The 27,291-nt window shown below is 42.7% G+C and overlaps 1 protein-coding gene across 1 annotated transcript in view; it reads right to left on the reverse strand.

The window, feature by feature from the left end:
* The window catches only part of kiaa1549la (KIAA1549-like a), an 89,663-nt gene extending 62,608 nt beyond the window's left edge, over nt 1-27,055 (reverse strand). Inside the window, 1 exon segment of the mRNA XM_069162808.1 lies at nt 26,536-27,055. Within this exon segment, the coding sequence (XP_069018909.1) occupies nt 26,536-26,749 (214 nt within the window). The 5' untranslated portion in view covers nt 26,750-27,055.
* Nucleotides 27,056-27,291: the final 236 nt, after the last annotated feature.

Raw genomic sequence — 27,291 nt, forward strand, 5'->3', positions numbered from 1 at the left:
GTGTCGCACACTTCCCACGCTTCCCCGCGGAGGATCGGTTAATTAAAAAACGAGTGTTTCTGAGCTCGATGAGTCTTTACAGAAACCGGCTCCGGGCTTAGCTGCTGTACTGTATATCCGCCCCTCGACGCGCACCCTAAAAGCACTTCGACCCAACGCACTTATTAACTACATTAAAGCAATCTCTTCCTCGTTATAGGATCACATCCTAAGTGTCATTAAAAGAGGAGATGAATCCGTTGACAGTTTATGTTCTAGCGTGGTCAGCCTCTGTGTTGTGTGTTACCGCGAGCTTTCGAAAGCTAAGATATGTCAGTTCGAGAGAGAATATATGACTATAAGAGATATAATGTTCATTTTAAGTTGTTTTTTATATTCTTGGATTCTACTAAAATAGTTTTCCATGATTTCACAGTTAAAAAAAACCCTCCTTCTTTAACTAATACTGGCCCTTTCTGTACAGTTTCCTCTTTAGCATCTTTCAGCTCTTTGTTTTGGGTTTTCTGACCCGCATATTTTAATCCCATCAACCTGGTTTCCGGTGACTTTAAGCTCTGAAAAAAAAATCTCGGATAGACTTAACAACCTGCTGGTGAGCATTGCAGAGTATTTAGCAGCTAAAGAGATTAGATATTTATCTTTGGTATTATTGGAAACCCCCAACAGAGCCAAAAGGGAAAGTGATTATATGACTTACTCAACTTGAAATGAATTCTGATGTTGTTCTGAACATGCTGGACGCTCCACCAGACAACTATTTGCGAACATTCAACCATAAAAACTACAGTAAATGGTGACGATAATGTCTTCACAACTCGTTCTAGTATCTCCAAAAAGCCCCCAAAAATGTTAAAGTCATTTTTCCTTTCCTTCAGAGTTTACATTTGGAGTTCCTAATATTACAGTTCTTTTCTTTTACTATGTACTGACATATTTTTTTTGTGAGCACAAACACGGGTTGATAATCACGCCTCTCTTTTCGAAAACCCAACCGACAGGAACAATTCATTTTGAATGGTGTAAAAACGGAGGGATGAATGGATGGACGGGATGAATGGATGAAGATATCCAACGGACCATATGCAGATCTGCTCGCGCCGCTTTGAGCGCTTTCTCCTCCGACAGTTTGCCACCTGCTCTGGCTGAGAGCAGCATATGCGACTCTGACCATCAGACCTCTGACAAAACACAAGGCAAGAAGAACCTCTACTGAGAACAAATATGGACAGGATGGATGGATGGATGGATGGATGGATGGATGGTAGAGTAGAAAGTGTGGATTAAAGACGGATAAACGTGGATCAGTGCGAACCTGACCTGCTTTATGTATCTGAACAAAACGCACAGTTTTCTGTTTTGCCTATTTCCGTGAGAACATTCAGTTTATAGCAGATTACGGGAATCATCGCATGGAAATGGTGCACAAAGCAACTACGGGCCATTTACGAGGCTTTGGACTACAGTCATGTTATGTATTGATGATAGTGCCGTGCCAGCTGGCACTGCAGGCGCCGACCACCCCCCTCCTCCCCCCCCCCCCCCCCCCGCTGCATCTCAGGTCGATGCCAACGCAAAACCTGTAAAGCCTTGCCAGGTCATTTTTAAAAACATTCAGGCCATCCAGATTAGCCATATTAAGGTGCCGGGGATATTCTACTGGTAAATGCTTGCGGTGCCTTTGTTTCGTGGCTTTGCCCTCGTTTGTCCCCGGCGTGGCGCACACGAAGCTCCGGGCCAACCGGAGCGGATCCACGCTGCCGCACGCCGACCGTGAACAGGACAGGTGGTTAGGAAGTGTGAGAAGAGCACCGAGCCAACTGGTCCTCAGCTCAGTGGAAAAGCGAGGAAGGGGGAGTGCGGTCGGCTCAATCTGCCAACCGGTGGCAAGTTTTTATTAAATAATTATCACACAGGCCAGATGAAAAAAATATATATTTATACAAGTTTTAAACTTCATCTTAGAGTTGCGAGCAAGCAAGATTAGTCTGTAGAACTACAACCGCTTTATAATTTATATCATCAGCCTGCAGTTCACAGGAGTTTCAGATTATTTACACTAATGAAGACACTCCAGTTCGAAGTCGTTAGTCCGAACAAAATAGCGATGTTAGTAAGAGCCGGACGGAGAAACATATCTATTCCTGCATATTATCCAGATAAATATGTATAAAATAAGCTCAAGGTTTTCACCAACCAGCATTTAATGCTGCAAAAGCTGCTCAGGACGGTTTCAAATCTCAACGCAAAGCCACACAAAGAAAGTACTGGATGAATTGGCATGAAATTGGTACCGATGGACAAAGTTCCCAAAGGATGAATCCTAAAATTTTGGAAAATCTTCTGACTTTGCCTCTAGCGCCACCAAGCTGGTGAGTATTTCAATTTGTCAAAACTTTTTGTTTAATGCCCACGTACCTTGCAAATAAAAAAAAATAAAAAAAATGAAATTCCCTTCAGCCTGAGCTATTATTTGTGTTTAGTACTAGTTAGTAAATGTTAGCATGCAGACTTTAACCATTTTCAGTAAAATTCTGTTGGCAGATGACTTTTAGTGTCATTGCAAACAAGCACAGACACACTATTATCTTATTTAGTTGTCGGCTGTCCTGTGAGCAAACAGCTGCCTGCTGACACAGCTAGCTGGGAGCAACATTCGCTTCCAATTTGAGTTACGTTACGAAAAAACCTCCAATATTCCTTCATCGTTTCATTTTGGTTAAGAAAACCAACTTATCAAATATTTTAGCCGACTAGATCATAACCAGCCAACTTCAAAGTGCTCTCTGCTGTTTGAAGCTGGACAGCTGGGTAAAGTGTTCTCAGCTTGGTTTTTTTTCGCAAACAGCTGCCGATATGATTTCATATGGAAGACATACGTGAGCAGACACGGTGAATAAGTAAAAACAGAAAAAAATCAAGTAAAACGGACAAAAACAAGCGACTAAAGCCTGCACATAGTTGCAAAATCACATGTTCTTTCAGTTAACAAGCACTTGAAACATTGAATATTTAGAAATAATTGCTTGTTCAAGCACACACGCTGGTATATTTTAACATCAAATTCTTCGGCTTTAAAATTCAATCGTTGGTGGTGAGTTTTGAGTCGAGTTCATTTTCTGAAAAGGCAAGAGAAATAAAAGAAAGTCCTGCTTTCAAACCACACGATAAGGTCTCTGATAAGAAGAGTGGGTTTGCGAGAAAAAGGAAATAAGATCCTCTTTTTTTTTTCCCTGTGCCATTGTTTTCAAAATTGAAAGGTTTGCAGCGAGAGTAGGAGTGCTGGTCGAGAGTCAAAGCACCGATTTACTCGATGTGGTACGAGACTCAGTGGGAGGAAAGCATGGTCCGGAGCCAGGAGATTTTTTTTTTTTTTTTTTTTGGTCCAAGAGGGAAAGGCCGTCCAACAGGATGGACATGTAACCATTTCCTGGGATAATTCAGGGCATCCATCTGTCTTGTGTGGAGGCGAGAACAGGAAAACAATTTGGATGGCTCGTTGAGTGGCTGGACAGGCAGGTAGAAAACAGCTCGGCGGGTGGTAACAGAAGAAGAGGACCGCAAAAACCAAAGTCTACGCTGAAACAATGCATCAAGGTGGTAAATATTTGAATATTTGCTCGTCATTGGTTCTCCAGTTGGATTTGCCAACAGATTAGTGAGATCACGAGTGTTGTTTTGACAGAATCTGACAGCAACGAAGCAATCCAGAGTGTCCATCTGTTTGTGTGAGAAAGAGCCCAGAATCTCAGGCAGGTTCCAAACGAGGCCGATGGATAAGTGGATGTGACATCATCCCGCTATCTGTATACCTGGTTATGTAAAACACCGTGTCGCTAATATTCTCTCGCTGTGTATGTGGGGGTGGAAAAAATAAAAAATAAAAAATAAAAAAACAAGAGCAGCGTAGCAGCAGCGCTGAGAACTTTCTCTGAAGGGGAGGCAGCAGCAGAGTTCTGGAACGAGTGCCAACCAGTAACACCGAGAAGAGCTGCCAGAGAGGAAGAAAACTGCCTGACGACAACATCTAGTCATCGTGTGAACCGACTGCAACAGACTAAAGAGTATTAATAGTGGGGAAGTGCATTTGTTCAGGATTCAAAGTTAAAGACAAGTCAGATCTGGATGAGTGGATGGATGGGTGGATGGATGGATGGATGGATGGATGGATGGACGGACGGACGGATGGATGGATGGATGGATGGATGGATAGATGGACGGGTGGACGGATGGACGGGTGGACGAGTGGATGGGTGGATGGTGGATGGGTGGATGGATGGTGGATGAGTGGATGGATGGGTGGATGGATGGATTAGTGGATGGATGGATGGATGGATGGATGGATGGATGGATGGATGGATGGATGGACAGACGACAGATGGACAGTTTGGATGGATGAATGGACGGTTGAACGGACGGACCGACGGATAGATACATATAAGAAAGAGTTATTGGCTAATGGCGGAGCTTCTCGGTTTCTTTACGTTGCATCAGCAGCTTATTCAAAAGACAAAGACACACACACACACACACACACACACACACACACACACACACACAGTACAGGCACACAAACTGTCACTGGACAAAATAACACACTCCTTCAGCTGCTGCCAACAGCTGAATGGCTCCAATCTGATCCAATCTAACTGTTCATGTATTTGGTTTGCGGTTCCACTGCGGTAGTGGCATTTGCAATTTCAACCAATGTGTATGTTGGCAGTGCTATGAACTCCAAAGCCATAAGTCAGGCCAACATTTGGTACCATTAAGAGGTGGTCAGCTTGTTTGTAGGGTCCATATGAGTTTCACTGATGACTTTTCTAAAACAGGAGATAGAGATAAAGAGTTTTAGCTCTTTTTCCTCATAAATAATATCGTAAACCTTCTCATCCGTAGGTTCTTAGAGCGTTTTGGTTCACTGACCGTGTGCCACATGTCGACGTTTCCCCTATAAACACTGGGATACCTCCCCAGAGTCAGCGTGATGGAAGCAGCGGGGCTCAGACACCTATCCTCTCCGTTTATAAGTTACCTATCGATCAGGCCGGTCCTATAGTTAGTGCCGTAAAGGCCACATCACGAGGAAAAGTGGGACCAAAGCAGACTTTGACCTTCAGTACGCACAAGGAGAGGACAGGGAAAAAAAAAAGTCCCTAATTACAAGTCCCGGAAAGTTTCCACCCTTTGGATTTCATACGTCAATTTGCAGTCCACATAGTTGTTGTGATCAGGAAAATCACTTTGAGATCAACATTGATCGGTTAAAAGGAAAACCTTGTATTATTTTTTTCCCGTCAGTGCATCGTTATCTAATTTGAGTTTCTCGATCAACGGGATCAATACACTGGCTGGTATTTGTGATGGAGTAGGTTTTTTTTGGTTGTCTGTGTGTGTGTGTGTGTGTGTGTGTGTGTGTGTGTGTGTGTGTGTGTGTGTGTGTGTGTGTGTGCGCGTGTGTGTGTGCGTGCACACTTTTGTTTTTTTCGAATGAAGGAGCACAAAAAGTCACGAAATGTCAGGCTGAAATGTCATTTTTCACAGCTGTTTGAGTCCGACATTCGGGCTGTTTTGGTCCTTTCAGACTCAAAAAATAAATAAATAAATAAATAATTGCTGTGTCATGCTCTGGTTTTTCTCCATGTCAGGCAGTTTGTACCAATAGCTTGACTGACATAAAAAAAACAATCAAATAATTGCTCCTTTTTCTTTTTTTTTCATCCCTGCTTTCAGAAAACTGCTTTTCTGAACCATCCACTTTCTACTTCAGGGTACGTTCAAGTGTAACGAGGCTTTGATGATAATATCCTCCGAATCAAAGAAGGAAGAGAATTAAAGAAAGAAGGGGAAAAAAGGGATAAATTAGATATGTTAATCCTCAAACATTCCAGCGTACATAACGGCGTGAATTAAAGAAACTTACAAGACGAGCGTTTCGCTGCAAGGTTTCCGCCTCAAACGTCAAAACATCAACGCGGAGACTCGAACCTACGTGAGACAACGGTAAGTCAGTTGCCTCGTCTCCACGGCGACGGCGGGGGATGCTGTCACCGGGGCAACCATTACCGCAGGATAAAAGAAGGGGAAACGGGGCGTCTCTGTGCTCGACGTGACGTCGGCCCCCGTCTGTCGTGCATCGCCTTAAAAAAAACCAAACAGCCGTGACGACGGCGAGCGGCGGGAAAAAGAAATAAAGGTGGCGTGATGTCATCAAACACAAACAAACACGACGTCAATTTCACGCGATTACTTCCGACTTTGCGAGCGAGCAGAGCACAAAATGAATTCACGTCATTTGATAAAGACGGAAAAAAATCGAATCGACGGGCGATTTTATGGAGCGGAAATTAAATCAAAGCAACGGGAAGCATGTTTTGTTTTTTTCTTTATTGTTGTTGTTGTTATTTATTTGCTTGACAGACAGCTGTTGGCCTCCGGTCAAAACAAACCACACGACGACCCACAACGCTTCTCAGAAATCAGATTAAAAAGCCACCTATAGTCACATCGGCGCACAACATTTGCACAGCTTACGATAAGAGGTCACAACACACGTGGTTTGTTTTTTTGTGTTGTTGTTTTTTTACTGGCAGGATAAAAACAGCATGTCAGGGCTTAAACACAGTGTGTCAACGGTTCAAAGATAAATGTTAAATGGAGCCATAAATTGTTTATTAATCCTTTTTATAATAAAATGATGATCACTGGGAAAATGACGAGGATTAGTCGGCTGCACGGACGAGTACAGACCGAATTATTTACTCCGGTTATTTCAAATTCAGCTGTGAAGGAAAACATACTCCGTATGGAAGATCTACTTTTTTTTTTTTTTATTGAAAATAAAAACCAATAAGAGGAGCTGCAGATTTATATTTCGACTTGGAGCGGGACGGCCATCTGTTTGATGCGAGAGGCCAGCGGGTTCGGTAGGTTTGAGTACGGTATGTTTTTGAGTTTCGGAGGCGTTGCAAGATGTTGCAATCTGCTGAGCGGCACCACCATTATCACGAAAATACACCCAAAAAAAATCAGCTGATCACATCCTCATATATACACACTATACCAATCAATTAAAAAAAAAAAAAAAGAAACGCCTGACACATTATTTCCACGCAGCTGTACCTCAAAGGAAGGCTTGAAGAAAGACGAAACTCTCAGTTCAGGTGATTTTAAATCTATTTGATGTGGATGAGCCGCGCCGTCGGTGGTCAACGTAAACACAAACAGCTCACGGTAGGTTATTATTAACAATTCAGTTATAACAGTTATATGAACAATAACAATTCAAGACGTGTCAGAGAGTTATCGACGTTGCCGTGTAGGCTGTTGGCGACTGCCAGGTGACTAACGGGAAGCAAAATAATACCGGGCAGTCAGTCGGGATGTCTCATTGCTTGGTTGGTATCGAGCTGCCTGGCAGACTGCCCCTCCGCACTGCTTTGCCTCTCATCAGGCATCTGGCTTTGTCTCACAATATTTAGGGCTGCCTGGCTGCTGCCTCCTCCTACTGCTGCTTTGGCTGCCCGCAAGCTTTTGAACATGTTGTTTCTGCTGCCTATTAACGTGATTATGTTGCTCAGTGCTGGATAAATTCAATACCGGGCACCAATTCATTGGACTTCGATAGCAGTTGCTGAGCTGTACTTTTTTTGTTTTTTTTTTAAATACCAATTTTTTTTTTATCAAAGTCTATTTCAAGATAAAGGAAATTTATTCCACGTCAGTTTCCCATGCAGTTTAGAGGTGGAGAGTGTAACCCAGTTTATTTTCCGTAGCTTAGATTAAAAGATGTCCTCTAAACGCCTCGCTTGCAGACTACTAGCAGATGCTACAATTTATTTACCCCAAAAAACAAACGCAAGCTTTATTGTTAAAATAAAGCCCTTAGTGTTTAAAGAAAGTCCTCCATACCAAATAGGAGAAACAATCACAGACTGTATATGAAAGTGGACGTAGCTTCCGATTCTGAAAAATTAGGCCGATGAGGGCCTTCAACTGCAATACCACCGATGGCCACCAGGTGTTGGCTTCAAAAAGCCTCCGGCCCCAAAGATATTCAACTAGTCTCATGAAAGCAAAACCTTTTTTTTTTTTTTACAAATTATTTCGGTGTGTTGCTAGCTCAAGTCCCTCCTTATTAGTTTTCTGGCGGTTCGTCGGGTTTCCAATCAGATCGAGTCAGATCTGGCTCCTCCCCCCAGCTCGCCCAAATATGGTCGCTGATGGTCTCAGCCTTCAGCTGACAGTTAATGAGAAACGAGGCGCACCAGGAGACGAAAATACAACTGAAGTGACTTTTAGCACCCTGAATGTCTACGAGGAGTTTATACACACACACACACACACACACACACACACACACACGGGCAGAGAGGCAGCACGGCGCCTCAACTGCGCCGCTCTGTCGCAGAGTCTTGTGACTGGCTGACGTGGTCATGTGACCCGGTAGGTCAGCAACTCTAGCATAAACAGAAAACTTGGGAGACATCCTGGGCTGCTGCATCATGTGCAGACACACACACACACACACACACACACACACACACACACACACACACACACATACATAAGCCAGCAGACATTTATTGAGAGGGCGGAGAAGCAGGCTGCAGCAAAGCAACAGTCAGCCACTCACAAACACTCAGACACATTTTCAGCCGCAAAAAATAGACACACACTCTCTCTCCCATCTCTGCTTTTACCCCGTTAACACACAGATGTGAACAGACACTAAAACACCACTCTGTCTCCGCACACGCGCACACACACACACACACACACACACACACACACACACACACACACACACTGCAGAGGCATCTCAGCACAGTCACATTTATCAAGAACTTAAGAGGGTAACCGTGTGGTCGCACAGCCAGACGTAAAGACCCCCAAAAAAAATTTAAAAAAATAAACAAACAACAATAACTTTGAAACACTTTCTTCAAAACATTGTTTGGGATTACGTTAAAACCTTTTTTTCAAGAGAGAGATGAAAATGCAGAGAGGAGGGCAAAGATCACAAAACAAATCCACGCGGATAAACAACAACTTCTAGGAAGCTACCGCACAAAAAACAAAAGTAATAATAATCACATGAAAGCCGTAAACGTTTGATTTGAATACTTTTCGGTGGCAGTTGTTTCGCAGCTTTTCAGGCATTTTTGCGTTGTTGTTTTTATCCGATTCGCAAATCAGCCTCAGTCAGTAAAAAAATGTGTTGAATATTTTTATCATACAGACTTGTATTTGTCTTTTTTTTTTTTTTCATCCTAAAAGAACCACCGGACGTAAACCAACACGGATATATATATAAAAAAATTTAAAAAAATTAAAAACACATTCATTGGTTTGTGGAGACGTGCCGAGTCTTCCCGCCGTCACACCGTGTGATGCTCTATAATCCTGAGCACCGTGGGGGCCTTCACACTTTGCCCTGAGCTCCCCCACCCCCTCCCTACAGCAGTGGCTGAATGCCGCATTTCAAAAGAAGCTAAAATAATTCTCGCGTCGCACTCGAACGTCAGAGATTATCGCCGCTTCGGTCACGAGCCGGCAGGAAGTCGGAGGGAAACTTTTTAAAAGCTGTCTAAGTACGTCCGAGACGAGCAGTTCAAAAGTCTTTTGGGTTGGTTTTTTTGTCGTGGCGTTACCATCACGGGCCTCGGGAACGTTTTTAACTCCCTTCAGCAGATCGATTGGTCTCCGCGGAAGGCCGTTTTTTCTATTCTCGACTCTTTAACCGCTCTCGCCGTGTTTCCAGTGACAGTTTTACAAAGTCGGCCAAGTAAAGCTGATTGGTTACGGCGAATGTGGATTTAAGTTCCCACTTCGACTCTGCATATCGTTACCCTGCTCTCTTTCCCAATGCTCATCTCCATTTGTGCCATGTGATAGAGGAAAGGCGACGAGGGATCGAGGCGCTTTAATTCTTGAGGCCTTAAAGGTGTTTGCGCGGTGCTGAGAAGAAACGAAGCCTTAATTTGTCGATTTCCTTTTAAAGCCTGAGAATACGACAACATTTGTGAGAAATCACACGCGTGTCCACGTGAGTGTTTCCAGCTTGAAGCGCATTATTTTCACTGCAGGATTTTATTTTTTTTATTTTGTTTTCTCCAAAGTATGAAAAAACACGTCCTGCGCCTGTTGGAGATGTAATCACAGTTTTGCCTTGTTTTCTCCGCGGTTCAGCTCGGGCTCACGTCGGGTCGCTGATACTTCTGCTCCCCGCACGGGGAATAAGCTCAGCTGCGAGGGAGTGTTGGCTCGGCTCCATCGCAGCTTTCGCTTTTATTATTCCATCATTATTTTATTACGTCGGGCACATCCATTTTGAATTTCCTTTTCTCAAAAAAGAAACCTCTCGTCTCTGTACGACGGCCGTCCGCGGTGGCTTCGTCGCCGTCACCGAAACGTTACTCGTGTTGCTGTAGAGAAACGGGAGCGCCTAAAGGTCAATCGATTCTCTGTTATCTAATGTGTTTCTAATCCGCCCGGATAAACTCATCTTTCCGAATGACGTGGAAAACGCTGCACTGGAGGTCAGCTGTAACAGTTGGGTACGGACACTAAACCAATTAGGGAAATTGGTCTTTTTTTTTTTATATATATATATATATTTTCCGCCTCGCAGAAGACTGATAAAAAAAAAAACAACAACTGAGGATTGAAGATGAAAGGTGTCACCTGTTTTATTCAAAGCAGTAAAAGGGATGTCAGCCTTGGCTAATTTAACATGAATTTATTGGCTGTGTAATAGTGCTTAAAGTACACACCGTTTGACCTTGGAAAAGGTCTTAAACAATAAAAAATCTATCTTCAATATTAATTAGTTTTCCCGCTGAGTTCAATTTCTAAGAATCACCTAAAAGTCTAAATTTGTCGTCCTTCTACGCCGACGATGAAATTCGGTGCTTTAATTTTGCACTTTAAACAATTGGGGATTACGGTTTTCCTAAACGGAGCACCTTCCTGTTCCTGTCGGGGTTTTTTTTTAATGAGATGCATCTCGTGAAATCGCCTAGCTGCAGACACACACACACACGCACGCACACACACACACACACACATACACACACACACACACACACACACACACACACACACACACAGTACACAAGTGTGTGTGTTTGTCTGCCACACACTGTACTCCAAAGCCTTTAGCTCATGTGGAACGACACACAAGGGGACAAAAACTATTACATCATCTGCCTAAGTCCATTTACCCTGACACACACACACACACACACACACACACACACACACACACAGAAACCCAGAAAAAAAAACACACACCAACAAGCAGAGTCCAGACAGAGTGACACACAGATGCGGACAAACATTGGAAAAATTGGTCCATTTGGAGCGCAGGCGGAAAATTTAGAGCACCAGAAACACACTCATATTTAAGACAACACACACACACACACACACACACACACACACACACACACACACACACACACACGCGAGTGCACACGCACACGCCAGCTTACATCCCATCTCTCGCTTCATTTCCCACAGCCAACCTGCTGCTGCCGAGGCCTCGCTGGCGTGACAGCCACTCTGCGATGACGGATGATGACAGATCGTCGTGGAAGTGCTCACATCAGTGTGTGTCTGAAGTACGTGGATGGATGGATGGATGGATGGATGGATGGATGGATGGATGGATGCCGTTCTCCTTTTGTTTGTTTCTCTGATGTATTTCAAAAAAGGCCTTTTTAGTCCTCACCTTGTCTAAGCTGCACCACAGAGGCCTTTTAAAAAACAAAAAAGAAAACATTGAAGCGTGAACAGAGTATTTGTTTGAGCGTCGACGACTCTGCGGCCCGCGCTGAATTTTATAGTCTATTATGAAAAAAAACCAAACAGGAAGCCCATAAAAATGCCAGGAAAGACACGAGACACACATTTGGGCCGAGCCAAGTAGATTCGTGAAGCCAATTTCTTTCTTTTTCTTTCTTGCTTTGTACCAATAAATCTGTCAGGCAACCTGGCAGCAAATTTATCACAGTCCCAGCAGGCAAAGATTTAAAACAAATGGATTTAAGCAAATGTAACTCAGCAGCTAATGTAAGCGGGGTGTAGTTACAGCAGAAGGCGAGAGCTGTGGGAGAAAAAGACACGTCGACTCGCTGCAGAGCGGAGGAAACGACTTTTTAATGAACGGATTCTGCAGTTTCCCACATTAAAGACAAGCGGATGGAGAAAGTGGAGCAGAACAGGGAACTTCTGTGGCGCTAACTAAGGAGGAAAGAGGAGCCCGAGTGCATCACGGGTCAGCGCCGCTCGCTCGCGTCCGTGCATCCTCTGAAAACTGTACTTTCCAGCAGCAGGAACAAATCCCAGAGGCTCGTCAGAGCAACTGGAGAGCTCCTCAAGATGGACAATGTGGTTGTTGTTTTGGGTTTTTTTGCGTTCCCGAGGGGGGATTTCCATAACTTGTGTATCAGAGACTTAAAAATGCAAGAAAAAAAAAAAGTATCCAAAAGTTTGAGTTTAACAAATATGAAGGAATGTTTTTTTTTCCTAAAAGTTTCAGCAGTGACCTCAGGAACTGTCTGCTGCTCTCGGACGGTGGGTACATCGCATTTCTTTTTGTGAGAAAGAAACTGGGAACATTTCCAAGCCAGTGCGACGCCACGAATATCCAGGCTACACTAATGATTGTCAAAGTATTGTTTGCTGCTTGCACAGTTTTCTACGAGTGTCGTCCCACGAGAGAGAGGAGTGTGTCGAAGTGTCTTATTTCTATTTATTCCCTAAAGAAAATACGTTTCAAGGATGCGGTTGAAAGTTGTGTGTTGACTTTTTGTAACTTCTGTTTGTATATCAAGTTGCGATCAATAATACATCGAAATTCAAGCAGCTATTATCTAAAGAGTTGCTTTACCTGCTTAAAACATTTTAACTAAAAGAAAATGACATTCCGCTTTACGGTGTAAATCTTCAGTTGGCATGCAGGTTAAAGGAGAGGAGTGCTTATTTTTACAGATGTCCCTTAAACGCCTCACATTTAGGCTATTGGTAGACGCTAGCTAGGTGCAGAGAGAAGTCTCTGGTGCCCACTCAGTTACTATAGCGAAACTCAGGCAGGTACAAATTTGCCTATAACTACAGTAGACGTTGTGCCATTGATGAGATGAACTACCGCGTAAACGTAGAAAAAGTTATATATTCTTAAACAAAACCGAATAAATCTAGATTGTAACCTTGGTATCGAAATTTCTTACTGAATAACAAGGCATTTTTTTGACATTTGATGGTACCGAAGCAAATTGGTCGCTACCAAAAAAGCTCGGTGGGCACCTTTGAATATCATGTCAGTTTTACGTTTCCATCTTCTTTTTGCTGACCAAAGCAAACAGCTAATGCAGCTTTTATCTGACAGGCCGCAGTGTTGCCCTGCGTGCCCAGATTAAAGTGCGGTGCTGGGTATGGTCACTGGTGGGAAACCTTCTCCACCCACACACAGCGACAAAGTCCAATCTGTCTCCTGAGCAGCAGGGAGAAGAGCTCTATCGGGACCAAATAAGACTCCTTTACAATGCTCTTTGGTTTAAAGTACTTATAAGAAAAGGAAGCGGTACAGGAATCAACATACATAAAGTTTTATGTGTCTGAGATTGGCAAATAACGTGAACTTATGTTACCGGCTATAAACATAATAGATGGAGCTCATTCGCGTTAACTACATAGTTCTCTAAAGAAGCTGATAAATAAACCTTCAAATCCAACATTCCTGATTTTTAAGAAGACTCAAGCAGCTCAGAGTTTACAAAGGAAACATGACAGTTCAAATTTCCTGCCGTACATCCAGGAGAACAACGGGCAACGGTTCCCAATACCTCGCTCGGGTCATTGGACACCCCGAAATACCTCTCGGAGGCTTTTAGTGCTTCGCGGCAAAACACAACAGCACACGCTGCCGCAGTTTGTTTTATTTTTAGATTCCAATCTTAAACCCTTGTAAAGGCACAATGGAGAGCCATGGTCTATTAGATAAAGTAGTGTCTGTTTTTAGAGCTGAGATCTATCACTGAGGGTGGGGGGGGACTATACAATCCAGACAAACAGTAATAAAACAGGTTGAGAGTCTCAGGTTTTCCTCACCAGGTGCTAATAGGGATCATTTTTGACCAACTACCTCAATATGGATATGGCAACTATATTTTAAAGACGACTACTGGTGCTTTCAAAAAAAAAGATTCACACAGCGAGATATTTTCTAGGTTATCATGAATAATCTGGATGTAATGACTAAGCTTCAGCACAGATTCAGAATTTTTTTCAATAAAGAAGGAGGCATATATGTAATTTGATAACTTTCTAAGTGTGTAATTTAACATTATTTTGTAATAGAAGAGCAACACTGCACAAATTATTGAAAGCAAAGAGTGTTTTTATATTTTTCAACCATGCCTTAAGGGGATCAAGGCATAACTATAAAAAAAATTTTTTTTAAAAATGACAGAATATGGGTTACGCAAACACATCAAGCAAGTATTTGATGGCAGCTGATAGTACTCAGATTGTTTGAAGCTCATTTCAAAATGTATTCTAGCAGGCGACATCCAAATCATTTTACTCTGAAATAAACTAATTGTTAGTGTGTGTTTCTGACATAACTCGCATAAAAAAAACTACAAAATCTCAACAAAAAGCACTGTGTAATTTTGTTTCTACCATGTGAGACATGTTACACTTTTTAGACTCCCTTACTTTTATCTAAAGTCTGTATGGCAGGTTTGAATTTCCAGTCACATCAGGTTGTGTTTTCACACAGCTGTCGCGTGTTTGTCAGCCGGAAACTGACGTTTTTCCAAAAACATGCGAAAACTGTCAAATTATTGAAGACAACCGTTTCCTCTGAGGAATGTCAGAAAGGAGGACAGGCCTCTTTGTAGTGTGACACACACACACACGCACACACACACACACACACACACACACACACACACACATGCACACTGGGCTGTACACATTGACTCAGTGAGGGAACTTCAAAGCTCTAATACACTTACAAATTCCTATTAGCTGAAGTACACCCTCAAAACCCAACGCATCACACACTCGTGTCGTCACACAAGTGCACACTCACACACACTCAAACACACACACGTGCACGTGCACATGCACACACACACTTACGTAAAAGCATAATCATAGAGGATTGTTCTGGCACTTTGATGATTTTTAAACATTGTGTGCCTGTGTATGAAGCTCTATTGATTTTCCAATAATAACACGAGCCAAAACTGCTGCAGGATGCACCATGTGACTGCACACCAACCAATGAGGGAGCCGAGCGAATCCGATTGGCCCCGAGCACTTGATGCGCATTTGCCCTTAACGTGTCCCCTGTGGTGTCACCCCCAGTGTCTGTGTGTGCGTCATTTATAAAGACACATGTGGTGGGTGAGAGGACAAAGTGCCATTTCATCACCGGCTGCAGAAATCAGACATTAATCTGATGAAGTGTGCTCGCCATGTTATGCCCCATCTACGCGTGGCCGAGACATGACATTATTGGGGGCTCGTCCGGGATCATCATCTTTAACGTAACTTATGTCGGTCTGTGCCTTCACCCAGTTGTGATGGAAAGAAAGTCTCCTTCCAATTACAGCAGAAACAGAATAACATCTTCACTAATTAATCACCACCCGTTATGTAACAGTCACAAACACAAGAGCAGAGGTCAACATCTTCACCAAAAGTTTAAGAGACTTCTGCAGTGTCGGAAAAAAGGGATTTTTTTTATTTTTTTTATTATTATTATTATTATTTTTAATCACAGCTGAGCAACAGCACTTTTAAAGTATGAAGTATAAAAAATACAAACTGCTGTTTTGGCCTTTAATCATGAGGCCCTCAGTGCTGAAAGTGAGTCCGTCTAATGCTAACTTCCTCTGATCTTCACAGTGAATTTCGTACAGCCATCCGAACCAAAAAAAAGGGCGCACTGGTTTTTTCAATATTTCCCTCTCACAAACCCCAGAATCTAATTCGGGTTGTGGAGTGCTTACAGCTCCCTAACACCTAAACTAGGTCTTGAACAGCATGTCTGATTATACACAGTTATGAATATTTTATGTAGATTTCTTCTTCTTTTTTTTTTTCTTTCTTTCTCGGGGCTGGTAAATAGAGAGCAGAGTGTGCGGGGAGGTCAGAACAGTGCGGGTCTACTTTGATTCGCCCGGGGGGAATAATTACCTTTTGTCATCGAGAGCAATTGTTCCGTTTACACGGTAACGCAACTCCGGTTCAGCACACAGACATAATGAAGAGAATAAGATGCCATGTGGAAATGGATTCCCCTTAATTGCTGCTGATTGTAGGACTTTGATTTCTACAAAATACAGCCGCTGGAAATGCATGCAGGGGAACGCATCATACTTTTTAAATAATTCAGCTGTTATTTAATCAGAATATAATTTATGAATATTGCTGTTTTATCTGCCGAACAAACATTTGGCGTCCTGAATTAACTCCCTCCCCCCTCCCAGTTTGGAAGGCACTTAACTTCAGCTGCTATTTACATGCACTGCGGGATGATAGCCCAAAAGCCTGGCTGAGGTCAAATTTAGGATAAGCTCTTTATACGCAGCTTCCTATTCCCGTCCTAGCTGAGCAAAGAGAATTTATCAAACATCGCCATGGAAACAGAGGAGACAGATTTCAATAAATATGAGCTTATGTAATGAAAAAAGTAAGTTCATTTTTGGCTAATGTGACCATATTGCAACTCTATAACCGTACATTGTCATATTCAGATTATTCTTCTGATGAAATTTGGTATTAAAGAGAAAACAAATTTTTCCAACTAATATTAATAACGATAAGCTTGTAGACGGTCAATTCTGGTTTATTACAATCCGGGCCCTATTTTCATAGTTTTGTCCAGCATGTCTGTCGGTTATGATGAGAGAAATGTTTTTTTGCTTATATATATTCACTGCTTAGTCGCTCAGTTTGTCGTCTGCTGTTGGCAGTTGGTATTCAGAGTTTCTTTTTCTTTTCTATTTTTTTTTGCTTAAAACTGCTGTTGCGTCTGGAAACAATGAGAACTGCAGAGTCAGTTGGTAATTACCAGTTGGTTTGTCACCACAAACAACACCTTTCACATTACAGACAGTCATGTGATCTGCTTTTTTAAACAGAAATGTTGATTATTTTTTTGTTTGAATAATCCTTTTTTTTTTTCAAGCCTCAACCTTTCACAACCTAAACCGAGTTGCTATGTTGCCAGATATTTTAGAAAAAGGTCGGAGTACGGGAGGGTCTTGCAAGGTGTCCAATAATGTTCAGTTCTTGAAGGGTTTAAACCCAAAAACTCAGCTGTGGTCCAGTTCAGCTTGGAAGCCGCCATGTTTTCTAGGTGGTGGGAGACACACACTTCTACTCACATTTACACCAAGATTAGAGGCATTTGGAGAAAGAACGCATAAATTTTTTTGTTTAATGATCAGTCTACCAAAGGTTTGGCAGCATCATAGGTTTGAGTCAGTTTATTCTAAATAAGGTGTTTATTGGAGCATTTTGTTTTTTTATTCTAAAACTCTTAAAGCATTTTTAATCAGATTATTTGGCTCCATGTAAACGAGGCTAGTCTGTAAACTGCGACAGACGCTTACGAAACACAAGTTTGGATAATCGCTGTGCCTTGAATCTATTTTCCTTTAAACAAGTCGGATCAACCTGGAGGTTTGTTTAAAATGTGCCTCACCTACTGGCCCACTCGTTTTTGTTTTTTTTTTTTGCTGTGAAACTTCTTTAAGCAAAGTTGTTGTGTTCCCATATCCTAACAAGTATGGAATAATTACCAATGCGAATTTTGGTCCCAAATTACCAAAATAAAACTTTTCTGTGCAGACAATTTTTCCACAATGGCGTCAGCGACAGTTGCAGTGAATGAAGCTTACTGAAGGCCAGAAATAGCATCCTCAGATGTGGCCTTTACACACACACACACACACACACACACACGCACACACACACACACACAAACTTTGGCTTGAAGGCCAAATGACACAACAGATACACAAACGGAAAGGCACTTGGACAGACAGGTAAACACACACACACACACACACACACACACACACACAAAGCAACGAGTGAGTGATGGGGTGGCGGAGGTGAGGTGAGGTGAGGTGAGGTGAGCAGCTGCAGTGATACATGCTGAGCTGAAGGAGATGAGGCCAAGCAGCGATAAATCCTTCCATCTCTCGGTCCACTCTTAAGAAGCCCAGGCTGATTAAATTTTCATTCCGTCTCTTGCTTTGTTTCCCCTCTCCTTCTTTTTTTTTCTTTCTTAGACGCTACAGTAGAAATAAATCCCTGTCTGTCTCTTCGGAGGCTGAACCGACCTCCTGCGGGTACAAAGAGCTCATCAGCATCTCGCTTTTAAAAACGGGGAAAAAAAGAAAATTCTCCTACAAATGGATTTCTCTTCTTCATCACAGGCCGGATTGTATTTTTTTTGCCTGTGTCCGGGGAGGATTTTTATTTTTCAAAGCAGCCGATTGAACTGAACGGCGTAACAACTCGAGACGAGTGACACAAACACACCTTGAAGACGGCACGACTCGGCGAGACCTGAGCTCGTCTCAAAACACGGAGGCTTTTTGAAGGCGCACTTCACAATCGGTGTGATTGTATAAAACCCTCACAGGAACAGAAGGGAGTTTGGACAAAAGCAATGTACTTCTTTAAAGAAAAATTTCATTTTGTCTTCAGTGACAGAAAATACATCTTTTTTATTTTCACAGGTAGCTGTGGATGGAAGAAAAAAAAAAGAAATCAGTGAAGGAGCTTCTCTTTGAGAATATTCTGCTGTTACGGGTGAAAGGCTTCAGATAAAGCCGTGTTGTATGAGAAGCAAAATTCAGACTGAAGGGATGAAGAATTGAGTCCTTTTTTTTTTTTTCTTTTACCTTCTACCTGTGGTTTTCATTTCTTTCGATCGGCCACTCAAAGCGCCTTCGTGAGATTTCTTTTGAGTAAAATATCTCTGTTGAATGGATTGGCTAGAAATAGTTCAAAGTTAATTAACTCCGGTGATCATCTTTAACTTTTCATCTAATCATCGTCGGGTCAAAAATTAATCAGCTTCCATCTGCTGTTTTTTTGGTGATTTTTGCAAACAAAAATGTTTGATTTCACAACAAGTTTTCAGATTCTCTCAAAAATGTCGATTAGTGGAGTTTTAAGAGTTTTTGGCATTCAAAATTGCGGAAATTAGAAAAAAAATTGCAAGTTGAGCAAAAGATTCGTAATCACTTCCTTTGATAAACATCACAACATTGCCCTAAACATCCAAGAAATATTTGAGTTATGATCTTTTTACATATATATATTTATTGAATTTATAGAGCCATGTTATAAAAGTGACGTAGCTTTACAAAACAAACAATCGAACTAATTTAGAAGACAAAAGCTAAATCTGCCGTCTAGATAAGAGCTTTAAATGCCTTTTAATGACTTTTAATTCAACATAAAGTGCGTATAAAAAAAACAAGTGCAGTCTTTTACATCCTAATTTAACATACAGCATTCCTCTTTTGAATAATAACGCCGGTCATTTCCGTTTTTTTCCACTTGTTCTGTTTTTTCCGATTAAGTTAGCACGGAGTTTGCTTTGCTAATGAGAGGTGAAGGAGCAGAGTTGCGTTGATTGTAAATGAGTTTGTTATTTTTGTTAATAAAGTGAGTTTTGTTGGAACACACTACTTTGAAAGTGTTACTGTGCCGTAAAACTTTAAGCAGAGCTTCTGTCGACGGCGTTATTTGCGGAAAAATAGTGAGAATTTGCATTCACTATTGCGATCGCAATATCACGAGATCCTGGAGGAAGGGGGGGGGGCTGTTTAAATAGCCAACCATTAAAGAGCTTATCATCGTGCGCGTTATATCATTTGTTGCCCGTTGCGGCGGTTCGCCACCTCACGAAAATCGTTTGATGACGAGGTCACGCCGAAACCTTTTTGTCAAGTCAATCATGAATAGCGGCAAACAAAACTCTCAGCCTGCTTTTACAAAATTGATTTCCTGACCTTGAAAATCAGTGAGAAGCATCAGGAGAAAGAAAAAAAATCTATTTGTTCCATTTCAGTTATAAAAATAATGACTGACATTTCACGTTCGGATCGTTAGCTGCATTCAATACATTAGTTCGTTGCGTCCATCTGATTTCTTGGGAATTTGTCCATCTTTTTTACTTTTTTTTTTTTTTAGAAGCTGCTGATGGACAATGTAAACAAGAATTAAAAAAAAATATGACGCAAAAATTCTTGTTATATTAACCCCGCACTCTGGCCATGAAAGTAAACATCCAGGGATCTTTTTTTGACACTTGCACGTGCAACGCGTCAGCATTTCATCACACTTATGTAAAAGTAACTTCAGAGTTCAGTTCACGTCATAAATTCTAAAACAGATCGAGCTTTGGACAAACGACAGAAATGGTAATCAATAAAGGGCAAACATGATCACTTAAAGCTATACGCACAAAAAATACAAATCCTTCCAATAAATATTGAATACTGTCCATTAAAGCTGCATCTAAATTTGTTGTTGCTTGTTTTAAGGGACTAACTGAGGTCTTTGCTGCAGTTTCAGGAATTTTGACAAAAAATTTGTATTTAAAACTAACTCACGCAGCTGATACGATCTCTGCTGAAGGCTGAAGGTTGGTGGAAATCATCTGCTAAGCCTCATTTAATGTGGAATGGGAGGCGGAGCTTTTAGCTATTAGGCCCCTCCCCTTATGGAACCAGCTCTCAACTTTTTCAACTTTTTTTTCTTTTAATAAAGCGTGAACCCCGAACCATCCCTTAGATATAGTACGATAGGCTTGGGCTCAAATTTTCTTTAACATTCATGTCATCATTTTATTTGCTCGCTGTATATTTCTTTTGTAATTGTAGACTTAGAAATAGACTTTCTAAGGTTATTGTGTGGTTAAATCTGTGAATTTGTAATTGGAAACATGGACAGTTTATGTTCTGAAAACTTTGGGAACATCTTCCCTGGATGATAAATTCAGGGAATAACACACTGCATGTAATCCCACGTCGTCATGAATTTTTTTAGATTCACAATGATGTTCTCAATTTACTGCTTAACAGAGTTGACTCCAGACTTTTTACATACTCTGTCAACAATGAGTAAAAAAAAAAAAAAATTAAAAAGGGAGGAATTTATTGCATAGAAATGATTTTTCTACAGATATCCTTTACGGAGGCGATAAAATAGAATATCATCAGATTTCTTTTGCCATTATTACTTCTCTGTGTCCTCTCTCTTTAGCACATAAATCAGATAAAAGGATTTGACATTTGAAAATCTAGCCGCAAATAAACCCTAAATCTCTGAGTACTACTCGATACGTATCATTAGTGACAGATTATATGTTCTACGCATAAAATTCAGGGTGAAACGACCCTTTCAGAAACATCAGTTTCCATCTTATCCTCATTATGCACCATGCAGAGGTTCATTAGTCAGCGCAGCAATTAAAATGCAGCACCTTTTTCCTGCAATGCACGACATCTGGTCGGTAAGCATGATGTGCATGCTGCATGAATACACAGATGTCTCCAGTTTGTTGCTGAAAAACCTGCATGTACGACTACTGCGAATCCTCTGCAGACACATTAAGACGCACGCTCACTTCACAAACTGCGTTGCACGACAGGCAAAAAGAAAAGAAAAAGGAAACCAGGCTGTAAACGCACGTGAACGAGCCTTAAAACACAAGGCGCTCTCACGCAAAGAAGCTTTTTGTACATCAAAGTGATTCTCGCACGAGACTGTCGGCCAAATAATTAACCTAAAAAAACATTTAAAACACCGGCGAGGAAACGTGCAAACCGATCACGGCCCCACAAGATTAGAAAAATACAAAGTCTGGCTAATTGGGATTATAAAAATCAATTTATCCAAAAGGGCTCCTCTGCCTATACTTGTATGATTTGCAAGAGAGGCCCTGCCGTGAATAATGTATTTAATGCACAAGCTGGGGGAATATTTACGATCTGAATACTCAATCTCCTTCGTTTAAACATAAACACACACTCACACATATTCCAGAATATAGACTATTAACTTCAGAGTGCAGCAGCGCTGATGGAACTGTTTTAATATCTGTGTCTCTGTGCCATTATGTGGAGTGATAAAGGGGGTAAAAAAAAACAAAAGCTCGGTCACAATAATAAAAAAAATTTTTTTTTAAACGGAACGTAATTAAAATAGTCGTCAGTTTTTATCGTTAAGAGTTCATCCTCGCCGCGTAATAAAAGCTGCGTCTTTTGTCTTTTCTGCCTGGCAACAGCGAGAGGAAATGACGAGAGAGCTGCCAGAAAAAGATGCACACAAAAGATTACGCAACTCCGAAGGCATGCACGATAAATATCACTGCCTTTAAATGTCCGATTATTTTTACAGCACACGTTTCTGGGTTCAACACACAGAATGCATATATATATATACAAATAATCCCATCGTGATTTACATATTAAGGCTTTGAACACTGGATTATTTGGGGGGGGGGGGGGCGTGTCTGTTTGATTGACAGGCCTGGTTTCCTGGTTTCCACCCTCCCGGTCTGTCTCTGTAACGCTGCTTTCCTTCTGCATCACTTTAAAGTACGAAAAACAAACTTTTCTTTAATCGGATTCACAGACTCTCCAAGCTCTGATCCTCGGCCTCCTCCTCCTCCTCCTCCTCGTCTCTGGGGGAACCACAGGAGACGGAGAGGAGCCTGGCTGAATGCTGAACCCAATAAGGCAACAATCGATCACTTTAATTGATGACAGCAGATAAATGATCATCAGCAACAGCCCCGCCCTGGTTATTGGACTCCCGGGAGAAAGTGTGTGTGGTGTGTGTGTGTGTGTGTGTGGTGTGTGGGGGGGGGGGGGGGGGGGGGGGGGGGGGGGGTTGTTTTAGCTAAGGCCAAAACAAAAAAGGAAAAAATACTCAAGTATGTCATTTCATTCTCCGCCATTAAGATGCTGCGTCATTCCTCCGAATATCATGAAAGTCAACAAGACTTCTGGAGTTTGGACTTTTTTTTACAAAATCTCCGTCTGACCTTCGAATTAAAACCGTCATCTTTCCTACTTTTAAGTCTAAAACTTGCATCGTGACTTTCATGACGGAGCAGATTCTCCCCACCGGTGATTCACGTCGCGCGGTTTATACTCTCATCGTGCTGCTAAAGCAACACGAGTGAGCGTTTGTGAGCGGGACACTTTCCCCCCCGTTGAAGGATCTGAATTTCTCGCCGAAAGTTGGGATTGGAAGACTGGAAGAGCTTTTCCAAAACTCACCGAGTCTCACCGGTCTACTCTCTTTTTAACGTTTGTCCTTCGACGCACGGAAAAGCAGCAAGAAGCCGCCGTATTGGACGCCACAGGTACGTCTGAATCTCCACACAACGGGTTTGACGAGAAACACACACACACACACACACACACACACACACACACACACACAGAAACACACACACACACACACACACACACAGAAACACACTCACACACACAGAGAAACACACACACACACACACAGAAACACACACACACACAGAAACACACACACACACACACACACACACACACACACACACACACACAGAAACACACTCACACACACACACACACACACACACACACACACAGAAACACACACACACAGAAACACACACACACACAGAAACACACACACACACAGAAACACACTCACACACACACAGAAACACACACACACACAGAAACACACTCACACACACAGAGAAACACACACACACACACACAGAAACACACACACACACAGAAACACACACACTCTCACACACACACACACACACACGATGTTGATAGCAAAAAATTAAACTGATGTTTCACAGCTGGAAGTTTCAAGTTGATTTCAAATCTCGTGGCTGGTGTGTGTGTGTGTGTGTGTGTGTGTGTGTGTGTGTGTGTGTGTGTGTGTGTGTGTGTGTGTGTGTGTGTGTGTTTCTGTGTGTGTGTGTGTGTGTCATCCCGACGCCGATCGTCAGGCAACAAGACTCCAAACCTGCCACTTTTCCTTGCATGTTATTTTCAATCCCTGACTGACGAACGCAGACAACCACGGGGCGAGAGAAAAGTACTAGCTGCCGATCTGTTCCCATGGCAACGCCGACCAATAGATCTCACGGCTATTGACTGAGGATGAAGATCTCTGTAGACCTATTAGCGTGCGCGCGCACACACACACACACACACACACACACACACACCAGCTGGGCATCAGCCGCCGAAACATCTTTTATTACGTTTTTAAAACGGAGAAAACGAAAATAAAGAACGGGAATCGTTTTCTCTGTGAAAAGACGTGGAAGCAGGTGGACGTTCGAGGAACAAGGAGCACGAAGGAGAAGAAAGCCGAATCTGCTCGAGACATTTCTGAAGTGGCACGACAGCATGGTATTTATATAAATATGTATTATGTATATAAATATATAAAGCGGATGTGTTTTTGAGAGCGAGTGGGCGATTCGCTCGGCTGTCCGAACACGAGGCCGAGCTTCTTCTTCTTCTTCTGCATCTCTGCTTTTCATTCTCAAATCTACACCTAACGGGGGAGGTGGTGGTGGTGGTGGTGGTGGGGGGGGGGGGGGGGGGGGTATATTAAACTCCAACGAGTGGAGGTGTGTGAGATGAAGAGGAGACGGGCGCTTCATTACTTTCCAATTTGAGATTTTAAAGAGAGGCTGCTCAGGTGGAACTGAAAGAGTGTGTGTGTGTGTGTGTGTGTGTGTGTGTGTGTGTGTGTGTGTGTGTGACTCGCAGGTCAGCCGGACGATCGCTTAAACGATTATCAAAATAAAAGCCAGCAGAGCGGCTACTGAACCGTTTTCTTTTTTCTTGATTTTTAATCACATCTGTTTTTTTTTAATATTATTCAGATTTATGGAAGCATGACGAGGAAGAGGGAGGTAGGGAGGGAGAGAGGGAGGGAGGCGGGAGTTAAAGGAGTGGATGTGGTCCAGTGTGGTGAGAAATGGAGGTGTATGTAAGCTGAAGCTTTTTATATATACAAACTTCTGTTTGTAATATATGTGTGTGTTCTTGAACGCCTCATTCTGAAAACTGGTGCGTTGTGATAGTATAAAAAAAAATAATAAAAAAAATAAATAAAAAAGCTGAGTCATCATTCCTGGAGAGAAGCCGGACATTTGACATTTAACTTTTTCTTTTTTTTTTTTTTTCAAATGTCACGTTTCGTTCACATCTGTTTAAGTTTGGCATCACAAGTTCGAGCGACTGTTAAACCTGCAAATAAAACAAAACAAAAAAACCCTGAAAATGAATTTTGTCGATTCTTTGCTTGTTGTGAAGGAAAGTTTGCATCGATATGAAGCCAAAGTGAGTCCGTTGGGTTTATAATTTGCTTACTTTATGGCCTCATAATCAATACACTCGACCACCTGACAAAACAGGTGAGACCTCATCGTTCATTGGGCGGTGATTCTTTGTGTTTCCTTAATAAAAAAAAAATTAAAAAAAGGTCCCTTTTCCCAAAGACTTCAAACACAACACTCAAGATATTTCAAAATAAAATGTGGATTCAGAGAAAGACACTGTGTGCTTTTGTTGTAAGAGATGTTCCTACAGAGGCTGCAGTCATTATTTGGTCCTCTGAAGGAGCTGCGTGGTGACTGAACCGCGTCTCTGCTGCTATTTTGGTGCGTTTCCAGCCCGTCTGTAAAAGACACGGAAATCATCAATTATGCATCTTGCACCGAGTATGAAACGTTGTCCCCCCCCCCCTATGGATCTTGTTCGAGGTTGGGCGACCTCGAGGGTGTGTGTGTGTGGGGGGGGGGGGGGGGCTCAGCTTCTCCATGAATGAATACAAACAAACTAAAGTTTCCTCTGTCACGCGACGAAAAGGGAACGGCCGCAGGTGAGCGCGTTGAGGCGGCGCGCGGCGCAGCAGCGATGCGGGTCCACCCCGTGCGCTCCGGGCTGCGCGTGTTTGGGTTTTTTTGGTTTTTTTTTTTTTAAAGGGACGTGACATCGGTGTAGGGTGGGGTGGTGGTGGTGGTGGGGGGGAGGGGGGGCTCTGTAAGACCACACCGAGGGGTTTAAATAAGATATATTCATGACAAAGTCACCTAAATTCATCCAATACGTCATATAAAAGAACACGAACGCCTTCAGAAAAAAAAATCACCAAACCAGCTCCAAGACGCATCCGAACGATGCCATCTTTAAAATGCACAACACAGCTGCTGTTCTTCCAGGTTATCACTCACACGTAACACAACCTAATGAAGCCCTCCACGCGCACGATCTTCCACTTAATAACCGCATTATTAATGAGGTAAACCGAGCTTGAAAATGGAACTGGAAGTCCCGGGCATTCAGCGCCAGTCAGTGCGGCTGATGCGCGCGTTGTTGTATAAGGAGTGCAGCGCGATGTAGAAAAACCCACTCTTACAGGTTGGACAATGCAATGACACAAAAGCGTCGGATGTCTTACCCTCAGCGGCCGAGGAGCTCTGCATCATCAGCATCAGCACCGCGCCGACGGTCACAAACCACCGGGCCGGCGCCCGCGTCCTCTTCCCGTTCCCGGGCGAGCGGAAGACGGCCACCGTCCCCGCATCCGGGCTCCACGGGTCGTCCCGTTTCGCGTTCACCCCTCCGACCCCGGGGCCACCGCTGCCGGAGACGAGCGCGTGTTTGGGAGCCATCGGTCACAACCAATTAATCCTGAAGGGAAGAACATCTAACGGCGCTGCTGCGGTGAAAGGCATCCGATCAACGCGCCCCCGGTGCGGACAGACGGGGCTCCGCTCTCCATGAGCCCGCTGGAGGCTGCGAGGGTTTTGACGAGGAAAACAAAACAACAAAAAAAAGAGCTTTTTGTTAAAAAAATACAAAATACAAAAATAAATGTTTCCCTGTTAACGCGTCTCACTGACACGGTGTGTGCCTGCGCGCGTGTGTGTGCGTTAAGTGTGATGTCCCTACTGCGACCGCAAGGCGCTCTCCATCTCTGCTGGCAGCTGCGTCAACGCGCGGCTACGGGGACCGGAAAACAGCTGGTGCCCTTTTCAAAATAAAAGCGAGCCAATTTGTTCGAGAAGCACTTCTGGCATAAAGCCTGTTTTTAGTAGAGGAGCAGCTGAAAACGGGGCTTCTTTTCTTTTCTTTTTTTTTCTGCAGCTTGGTGACTTATTAGAGGTACGAGGTTCTGCTACGAAACACATGACGTGTTACAGAATATATATCA

This window comes from Embiotoca jacksoni, unplaced genomic scaffold, assembly GCF_022577435.1.
Source record: "Embiotoca jacksoni isolate LCO1_2020_lvr unplaced genomic scaffold, fEmbJac1.0.p SCAF_3, whole genome shotgun sequence".
Classification (NCBI taxonomy): domain Eukaryota; kingdom Metazoa; phylum Chordata; class Actinopteri; family Embiotocidae; genus Embiotoca; species Embiotoca jacksoni.